We start from the raw sequence: 10,735 nt of genomic DNA on the forward strand, positions 1-10,735 counted from the left end.
ACATTGACATTGGTTATATTAAATTTTACATTGAAGGTCAAGAAGCTATCACTTTACCGACTGATAGCTACGAAATAGAAGATATTGAAAGCTTTCTCAAAGAAGCATTAGCACCTAAAGGTTTATCGTTTAGCCTGAAACCAAATAATAATACTTTACCTAGTGTCATTCAGTGCAGTCAAAAAATACATTTTGAACCAGAAGATTCTATTGGATCAATTTTAGGCTTCACTAAACGCACGCTCGTTGAAAACGAAACACATAGTTCTGACTTACCCGTCACTATACTCAAAGTTAACGCTTTACTTGTAGAGTGTAATATTACTACAGGCTCTTACATAAACGATCGCAAAGTACATACTATATATGAATTTTTCCCATCAGTCCCACCTGGATATAAGAATATAGAAGTTTCCTCTCACGTCATTTACCTTCCAGTCGCTGTGAGGAGCATTGATCATTTTCAAATTCGTACAGTTGATCAAGACGGAAAGCTAGTTAACTTTCGAGGAGAAGTCATCATAGTGCGAGTACATATAAAGACCATATCTTAGTAATGGGTATCATTTACAATATAAAGAGCGGCCGAGGCTATATTAAAAGACAAAAATGTCAAACAGCAGCCAGTCAACAGCGAGTTATCAGACCGTTCACACCTCAGAACATTCAATTCCTGAAAAGCTTGAGACTAAAAGTCGTCGAAAATCGTGGAAGAAAATATTGTGCATCTTAGTGTGTTGTATAAAACAACAACAACAACAACAATATGGAGGGAGTTCTAGGCATTCATTCAGCTAACGCTTTCGTTGAGTCTATAGCTCATTATGAAGTTCATGCGCATCAGTCATATTCATTATCATATTTCAATAATAGCGATGAAATTCATATAGCAATTCAACTTCAAGATTTATATCTGCTTTCATCGCGCAGTATGATTCATATTTGTGGTCGGTTGACCAACCCGGACGGTACTACGCCAGTGGAGAACACTTTATTAGTCAACAACGCCCTCTGTCATTTGTTCGAGGAAATAGGATATGAAATAAATGCTATTGAAATTGATAAAGTGAAAAATGTAGGCTTAACGAGCCTCATGAAAAATTGGCTTTCACGCAATCCATGTCAAAGCTCTATCGCTGAAAATACCGGATGGAATGGTGATAACAATGAAGTTTTAATATGTAACGCTCTAGATTTTTTTGATGTGACTATCCTTCTCATTATGTTGCTGGGCTTTGCTGAAGATTATCGGAAAATTGTAGTCAATGTTAAGCATGAACTTATTCTCACAAGATCAAAAGATAATTTGAATGCTATTTTAAGTACTCCAGTAAAGAATCCTGATGCTTCAGAAAAATCAATAATTAGTTTAACTAAGGTTGAATGGTTGATGCCATATGTGATGGTTGCAGACAAAGAAAAAATCAAATTACTCAATCAGATTGGACGAGAACGTGCAATTACAATGAGTTATCGTACTGGGGAAATGTATGAGTATCCAAAATTACCACGTACATCAAAGCATGTTTGGAGTGTTAAGACTTCCAATCAATTGGAAAAGCCTCGCTTTGTTATTCTAGCTTTTCAAACTAAACGTAAAAGTTCAGCGAATGTTAATTCTAGTAATTTTGATCATTGTAATATTAGTAATGTGAAGCTATTCCTCAATTCACAATGCTATCCGTATGGAAATCTCAATTTGAATATCAATCAAAATCAGTATGCTGTTCTCTACGATATGTATACTAATTTTCAAAACGCTTATTATGGTAAAGAAAACGAGCTGTTACTCAATAAAAAAGATTTCATTAATAAAGTGCCGCTAATAGTTATAGACTGCTCCAAACAAAATGAAACGTTAAAAAGCGCGCCAGTCGATGTTCGCCTAGAATTTTAAACTCGAACTGATTTTCCTGTAGATGCTGCAGCCTACTGCTTAATATTACACGACCGTATTGTACAATATATCCCAATTAGTGGTGATGTTAAAAAATTAGTTTGAAATTAACAAGACATTATGTAATCAATGTATACAATGCTTTTCAATAAAAAAGAAAATAAATTATATATATTGTTGGAATTTAATAAAAACTACCTATAATCATACTATATAGTGACTATGACGCCCTATACTTTCGAATGGTGAGGTATAGTGACTATGGCGCCTTCTACTTTCGAATAGTGAGGTATACGCTTTATATAGAACAAACATGTGCCTCTACTCTCACATAACGGTTTAGGAACTAGTAGTTTTACGTCTTACGACGCATCCTTTTTGTAACAAATGCACATTCGTGAAATTCAAAGCTGCTAACCTACTCGCACGTCAGCTGACGAAACGCAAGGTGAATGACATTCCGAAATAAGTGTTACGGCTTACGACGCATCCTTTTTTGTAACAAATGCACATTCATGAAATTCAAAACTGTTAAAATACTCGCACATCAGCAAAAAGCTGACGAAACACGAGGTAAATGACACGCCTAAATAAAGTCACCAAACGCAAAATTTATATTCAGTAAAAACAAAATGTCACACCATATCGCAATACTGACCTGAAAAGAGCTATAAAAGTTATAAAAAGGAATGAACAAATTACTCTCGGCAGTTGATCAGTAGTCCGTCAGTCAGTCAATAAGTACCTGTAAGACTCAACTCCGTACACACCGGTCCGACAATTGGTCATCATTTTACTTAATAAACTCGCGACTGTTACAAAGTAATATCGTGCAAGTATTATTCAACAACCTATCCTATTCAATTCAACAAGCAGTTAGAGCCTGCTACACTCATACAATTCAACAAGCAGTTAGAGCCTGTTACATTTTATAAACAATTAAAAGCTACGATTATCAAGGTAGTACAATTATCAGACATACATTTCCACATACATTTATTATAAGTGAGACATATCCAACCACTAGTCAACATATTGGAACGTCTCATTCATTAGCTATTCGTAGTTGATGCACGAGACGTAACAGTAGAGTTCACATTAACTTCAGCATCTTTTAAAATGGATTTCATAATAGATTTTCAAGGCTTTCAAAGTTTAAACGAGACTTTTGTTTGTAAAGAACTCGCATAACTACCATTAGATGAAGATACTGTTCCAACTGTGTTTTTCTTCGAACCACCATATCATTGGTTTCAATTTCCTTTCAAGTGTCGAAAAGTGAATCATTTCTTAGAAACGTGTCATCATGGTTTATTATGGAGATCCGGTCTTATTCCATATAAAAATTTAGCAAGTGTACTAAACAATCATTTACATAATTCTAGAAATATTTATGTAAAAGGATTAAAAAAGAAACAATGGTTACAACAAATTTTACATGAAAAGTAAGAATTTTTATTTTTTATTGTTAGAAATTAAAATCATTATTAATTAAAAATTTTTTTCCTTTTTTAGAAAAATTTTAGAACTTGAAAGCGAGATGAGATGTCCACCAATGAGCGCATTAGCTTACCCACTAGAAACAATATATACATAATATTACAATAAACCAGCTAACTTTGTATGTGCCGTTACAGATACACAAAGATTGTTTTTATGGATAAAAGCTAGACGGAAGCAATCTGAAATGGAAGGTATTGATGAAGTTGTCAATATTACATATAAAAATTCAACTCAATATTTCAATATAGCGATGTCAACTACTGAAAATAAAGATTATAGACAAACTGTATTATATTCAATGTATAGTTGAATGAACAATAAATTAATAACTAAACGAAAATTCTATAAGTTTTATTAATTAATATTCAAATTATATCAAACTGTGAGGTTGAAAGGTTCCTGAAATCTAATGAAACTACTATAGCGCTTGCTTAGAGAGAGTGAGTGAGTGAGTTCATTTATTTGCCTTGGGGTAGTACCCCGTCTGGCTACAAAGAAAAAATACAAAAGTTTATCAAGGGTTGCAAACAATTTAACATGCAACCATTAACCGTATGTAGGCGATATGCAGGTATACGGGAACAAGATATCCCGTATAGGTTTAAGTAGTAATAACAGCGAGAAATTGAACTTAACAATTTACGAGATCAAATAAAGAATAAACGTAACTTAAAACTAATAAAATATATAGTAGGGCGAAAAATAATAACAGTGATGATAATAAAACATAGCGTATTATAAGCCGAGTACTGTGGTAATTCGAAAAGGCCTATGAAAAATAATCGAACAATGGTCATGGATCAACAGTATGACAACACCTCATGAAACAGACAACACATAAGGATTATAGCCTTGCGAGTATGACTGCTGGGAGTTGGGAGGGATGAAGCAAGTAGATATCTAGATAGCGACCACGAACTTCCAGGTAGAGATTGGAGGTAGTAAATTGCGAGGCGTGGAAAGGTAGTATGGGAGCAGGAAGGTGGTAGAGGGCTTCAAGTGGAACAAAATTTTCGAAACGAGCAAGAGTACTCCAAGCAGTGATTTCGAGCGTGAACAAAAGTGAGCGAAACCAATTTTTAAATTCAGTTAGGCGATCGGGAGAAAAATCTGTTACACTGAGACGATTTAGTAAGCGAGAGGCACTGATGGTAAAAGAGTTATTCCAAGCCTGGGTGCGGGGAGCACCATAGTTAAAACAGGAAGGAGGGTTCCGTTTTGACCTATTTGAGAACGTGACACAAATTGGGTCTGAGAAATGATTCAGGAGCTGAGAAGGAGTTTTATGGGAAAGAGCTTTATACGCAAGAGTACCAAGAGCAAGAAGTCGCTTGTTTGCTAATGAAAGCCATTTTAGTTGGAGCCTGTGGTAGGTAACATGAGAGAATATACTGTTTGTCGGAATAAAGGGGATATGACCGACTACGAAACGGGTACAGGCGTTTTGGGCGATTTGGAGTTCAGAGATCCGAGTTTTATCAAGGTCCAGCAGGAGAGTTGAACAATACTCGAAGTGGGGAAAAACAAGGGACTCGACAAGTTGTTTACGGAGGGGCTGATGCAAAGAGCGTTTGTAGTGCTTGAGTGAGTGAAGGGAACAGTAGACTCTGCAAACGGTGGTTGCGGCATGGAACTTCCAGTCGAGGGTACTGGCTAACGTGACACCAAGATTTTTGATAGTCCTGGAGTAGGGAATGGAGGTACCAAGTACGGAGATACGTGAGAGATTAAAGAAGTCGATGCGCGAGATATAGAGTTCACTGCCAAAGATGATGACTTGAGTTTTAGAGGGATTAATGGATAGGCCGTTTAAGAGAGCCCATTGGATAACCTCATCCGCATCGTACTGAGCTTGGGCAATCCCTTCGGCAAGATTGTTGTAGTAACAGTGCACGTAAATTTGAAGATCATCCGCATACAACATATAATTTGCATAACGGAGGACACGGGGGAGGTCGTTAATGAAAATAGCGAAAAGAAGGAGACCTAGGACGCTGCCTTGCGGCACACCAGTAGCAGTGCGCAGCCACTCCGAAACTTTTCCGCCAGCATCCACTACAGCCTGAAGTCTATCAGCGAGAATGAAAAACCACTTGAGTGTGGCGTCACTGGCCTTTATGGAGCGCAGCTTCCTGATCAAAATGGTATGTGATATGGAATCAAACGCTTTGGAATAGTCAAACATAACCATAATGGTTAGTTTGCGCTTGTCAATGGCGTGACGAATATCGTCAACAACTGTAAGGAGAGCAGTTTCGGTGCTATGACCACGACGAAAACCAGATTGACGAGGGGACAAAATATTATGGGATTCAAGGTGGTGAGAGAGTTGTGCATGTATAAGACGTTCAAATGTCTTGCACAATTCACAAATTTTGGCGATCGGACGAGTATCAGAGGGAGATAGGGGGTTGCATACCTTTGAGAGGGGACAGATGAGGCTACGTTTCCAATCGGAGGGAAAAGAACCAGAAGTGATGGACTTGTTGAAAAGTGAAGTAACATACGGAGCAATTACAGGTGCAACAAGTTTAAGCATTTTGGACAAGATACCATCCAGTCCTTGGCCAGGAGACACACTATTAATGAGCGCATTCTCAACTTCGTTGACGGAGAAGGTGCACAGAGAAAACATGGGAAGGTTGAAAGTATGAGGAGGGGGTTCAGATAGGATGGCTTGAAACTCATCCAGGGTGATAGGCGGGAGTTTGTTGGCAACGGACGCATAATGCCGATTAAGGGCATCGGCATCGAAAAAAAGAAGAGGAGAGGGATGGGAGGGTTTGCTGACTCCAAGGGCATTTATTTCACGCCACTTAGATTTATAGTCAGCAGCAGAATCAATTCTCAATTTTATGAAAGAGTTTTTTGCTGCAGATAAGTCGTTAGAGACTTTCGAGCGAAGCGATATATAAATATGAACATCAGTGGGATGTTGCGTCGATTTTGCGATGGTATATGCGCAGTCACGTTTACGCATGAGGGAGCGGATTTGGGGGGAGACCCATGGCTTAAGCTTGGATGATAAAGCAATAGTGTGAATAGGAGAAACAAGGTCAAAGAACGAGGAGATGGTCTTCGTAATCAAGCGTTGAAGATTGTCAACATAGTCTAAAGATAGAGATAGGGAAGGACTGGCGTTGGTAGAGAGTATAGGTAGGGAGTTGAAACTCTCATGCACGGTACCTAACAGAATTTCAGTATTTATGGAGGAAAGTTGTCGTGTGCAAATGGTTTTCTTGAAGTGTTCAGTACGAGCGTAAGCAAGGTGTAACTCAATGAAGTCATGGCCCGCGATAAAGGGCGCATGCGATTGTGAGAACCATACAACCTTGCTTATGTCGTTGGTAATAAAAAGATCAAGCGTGGTGTGGGAGGGAGGAGACTTGCCAATGATATGGTGAGTAGGTTCAAGAGAGACTACACTTAGTCCGCTGTTTACAATCAGAGTGCGGAGTGTACAAGCATCAGAAAGGGAGGAAGATGATAAGTCCGCATTAAAGTCGCCAGTGATTAAAACGTTTTGGAAGTGAGGAAGATAGGCAGATAAACAATTGAAAAAGTGAAAAGGAGCGTGAGCATGGAGAGGACGGTAAAGGACGGCAAATAGCAGTTTATAATTGGCATACTTTATTTCACAGAGGATAAATTCAGGAGTGTTATCATACTGTGGGTCCGAAGTGACTAGAATATTGACGCTGAAATGATTTCGCATATATATCGCAACCCCGCCGCCTTTTTTGCCGACACGATCGAGGCGGAAAAATTTGAAACCCTCGATGGCTAGATGAGTATCGGGGAAATCAGGCTGTAAAGAGGTTTCGGTTATCGCAATGATGTCGAAATACGTGGAGGAACATTTGGCTTGTAGTAGGGAAAAGTGAGTGAATGAGTCTAAACGATTAATGTTAATGTGACCGATGGAAAGGTGATGTTGTACGCGTGCAGCCGGTTTGAGATCAGATTGTCATGAAGACATTGTATCAGATGGTTCATCACTGGTCTGTTGTAGTGGGTTAGACAGGGAGGCTTCAGATTGATGTTGAAGTGGAGCAGCAGAAGAAGTACGATTTTCTCCAGAGTTTGAGATACGAGATGGGAGGAATCGTGGAAAATCATCAGAAGACAAGATTGGGATGGGCGTAGCACGACGATTCTTCCGCATGCATACGCGAAGATTCAGGACTACTGGGCGACCAAGATTATGCCTGTTGCTAAAAGAGAGGGCTAACGAGAATAGATCAAACACAGGCTTGGGCCAGAGCGGACGGATGTAAACTGGCGATCTGCCACCGCAACCAAAGACATCCAGAGAGATCTTGTCTTTTAACTTTGAAGAAGACTTGACCACTTTGTCTCGCAGCAGTGGGCTGCCAACTTGAAATACAAATGCGGAAATGTTTGTCCGATTTGCATTGTTAATTTGAGGTGCTGAGGAGTGGGTGGCGATGGTTGCCGAGTTGCGAGGAGGCAATTGAGTTTGAGTGTCTTGGCGAGTGGCCGAAATCCACTCCCGACAGGCGTAGATGGAAGGGCAGTCACAGCCTTGACCAAAGCCAAGGAACGAAAGCTGACGAACCACGGTGGAGGAGCAGATGAGTCCGCCATGTTTACAGGGGTAACAAGCGGTGATGGCTGAGTAGAGCAGAGTTGCTTCACGTTGCGAAATAGTGGAGATTGAGGAGATGTTGCCGTGCGTTTTTTTGATGCGAAATACGCAACAGGAGTAACGGAGGTCGCGTTAGATGTAGCGGGTGGCGAACAAGTTGTAGCAAAAGACGGAGAACGTGATAGGGTATTCCTAGGAATAATGTTAGACGCAGGACGACAACCGCTACAGATAATAGCGCCCGCCGACGCAACTGGGCTCACACAATGCGAGTGGAACAATTCAAAACAAACAGTGCACTGAACTGAGCGGTCAGTCTCACGATTAATAGATGAGTTACAAAATGCGCATAATTAAAGGCGTCGATAAAAATTAGAGATACGCAGATTTTCGTAATAAGCAGTTTGAAATGCGCGCCAGTAATAAGACAACGCGGTCAGTGGCGACAGAGAGAACTGATGAGTTGCGCAATTAGACAGTCGGTAACGCAGATAACTAAAATGCCATCAGTCGATAAAACAGGGCTACTAAGAGGTATACAATGATGGAACTGAAAAGAAATGCCCTTGAAAAATGCAAATTCCAATTACACTAATTAATTAAAGACCATTGACACGCACTGCACAAAAATTAAATATGAAAACTCTCTCGCTAAATACTTAGAAGTTAGTACATGCACACACTGGCAATAGATACAGCGAAAAACCGCAATAACACGCACAACCGCAAACAAAAGTCAATTTTCAGCAGTACGAGACCAAGATGAAAACACCAGGGGATGCGGCGTTGACCAGATTAAGGTTGAGGCTCGATGTCAAGGCATGTAGAAGATGCAGCGACAAACATTGTAAGCGTAGGTGTAAGGCGTTGTTTGCGTTTACGTGTGTGGCGTTGATTGTGCTGTTGTGTGAGGCGTAGATTGGAGGTTATGTTGTGTAGCAGGTGTTTAATCACAACTGTGGCTCGAAAAAGGCAATAAAAATTGCGATTTATTGCCCAAGCATGAGAGCCACAGTTAGCGACCGCCCTGCAAAATGAGTTTTCACTCCGAGGAGGAAAAACTAGATGAGTAAAATAAAGAAACAGCGGAGCGAAAAAAAGAGGCGCTGTACGTACCAGAGAGAGAGAGAGAGAGAGAGAGAGAGAGAGAGAGAGAGAGAGAGAGAGAGAGAGAGAGAGAAACATATAGCTTATCAAGCTATATGCTACCCTCTCTCCAAGGGCCCACATGCCCTACTATCGAAGGAGAGCGAGAAAGAGAGAGAGCAGCATCCTCACTATACAGCGTATGCGCCTAGCAAGCAACTAGAGACGTTACCCCCTCTTCAAGGGCTATACTATGCACGCTCCTAGCAAGCAGCTAGAGACGCTGCCCCCTCTCCATGGGCTATATGGCGCACGCTCCTAGCAAGTAGCTAGAGACGCTACCCCCTCTCCGTGAGCCTAGACTTAGCCAGCATAAGCTTATTAACGAAGCGCCCTACTATCGGAGGAGAGCGAGAGAGAGAGAGAGACACTTTTTATTATGTAATTTATTTATTTTTGTATTTATTTTTATAATTATTAAATATAATATTAATTATTATTATTATTTATATATTTATTTACTTATGTACATAATGATTTTTTTAATTTTTTTTTTTACCGTATGGTTTGGAAGGTTGTGTTGGCCTTCGATCCTTTCCTGGATACATCATATTCATGGTTACTATTTTCTTAAGCTTTGTTTTCCGCTTGTTGGTGGCGGTGGTAGTGGTGGTGTTGATGGCGGTGACGGTAGCAGTAGTGGTCGTGATGGTGATGTTATTGGTACCGATGGCATCGGTGATAGTGGTGGTGGTAGTAGTGGTGGTGGTGGTGTCAGCGGTAGTAGACTTTGCCCTTAGAAGGGCATTTTCAATACTGCATAAGGGCTCTCGAGCAACATCGTTTATCTGAAAAAAAAAATAATAATTTTTTAAATTATAATTTTATAATTAATGATATGATTATTAAAAAATTATACCTTGAAAAATTTTTTTTTTGGTGGTAACGACGCAAACGGATTCCTCCTTTTCCTCGCTGTTTCCACCAACACCTTTTCGGATGCAATCTTTTCAGCTACAAGCTTTTCGGCTGCAGGCTTTTCGATTGCAGCCTGTTCGGCTGCAGCTTTCTTGACTACAGCCCTTTCAGCTGCAGCTTTTTTGGTTGCAGCCCTTTCGACTTTGAACAGCGGCTCTTTGGGCATCAGCCCGCTATCTTGCTGAGCGCTCAGAAAACTTCAATATCTGCTGCAACCAAAAAACAATCAAATATTTATATATTTATATGAAGCAAATTATAAAAAAGTAAAATTTCTTACCTCGATCACTCCCTGCAGCAGCTGGCCAATCCTCAGTTTATGAGCAGGAACGACCATGATTGAATGAAGCTGAAAAATAAAATATATAAGATTATAATAATCAAAAATAAATATATAATAAAATTACTTACGACTGATAAAATTTTTAGTAGTAAATGGTAAAATGATGCTGTCGGAATGCCCGCCAGCAGGTTTGGAGGAGTCTAAAAAAAAGATATATACTATAAATTAAATTATAATATTAATATAAAGATTGCTTTTTTTTACTTACATTCGCCATGAATACGATCATGGCATTTATTGTTCTTATAATTTCGATTGGATTCATGATACACTTTTTTTTTCACTTTACACACTTTTTAAGAAGTCTTCTCTTGGAGAC

The 10,735-nt window shown here is 39.5% G+C and overlaps 1 protein-coding gene across 1 annotated transcript; it reads left to right on the forward strand.

The window, feature by feature from the left end:
* The first annotated feature begins 5,835 nt into the window (after positions 1–5,835).
* Positions 5,836–9,895, forward strand: LOC131670926 (uncharacterized). Its single transcript, XM_058946928.1, has 2 exons — positions 5,836–6,048; positions 9,731–9,895. The coding sequence occupies exons 1-2, from the start codon at positions 5,836–5,838 to the stop codon at positions 9,893–9,895; spliced, it is 378 nt and encodes a 125-aa protein (XP_058802911.1).
* Positions 9,896–10,735: the final 840 nt, after the last annotated feature.

This window comes from Phymastichus coffea, unplaced genomic scaffold, assembly GCF_024137745.1.
Source record: "Phymastichus coffea isolate CEN01 unplaced genomic scaffold, Cenicafe_Pcof_1.1 PCOF00009, whole genome shotgun sequence".
In the NCBI taxonomy this organism is placed as follows: Eukaryota; Metazoa; Arthropoda; class Insecta; order Hymenoptera; family Eulophidae; genus Phymastichus; species Phymastichus coffea.

Coding starts and splice junctions, on each gene's coding strand:
- LOC131670926 (XM_058946928.1), top strand. CDS start 5,836: ATGAGGCTACGTTTCCAATCGGAGGGAAAAGAACCAGAAGTGATGGAC. Junction 6,049..9,730: donor AAAACATGGGAAGGTTGAAA/GTATGAGGAGGG, acceptor TATTTTCTTAAG/CTTTGTTTTCCGCTTGTTGG.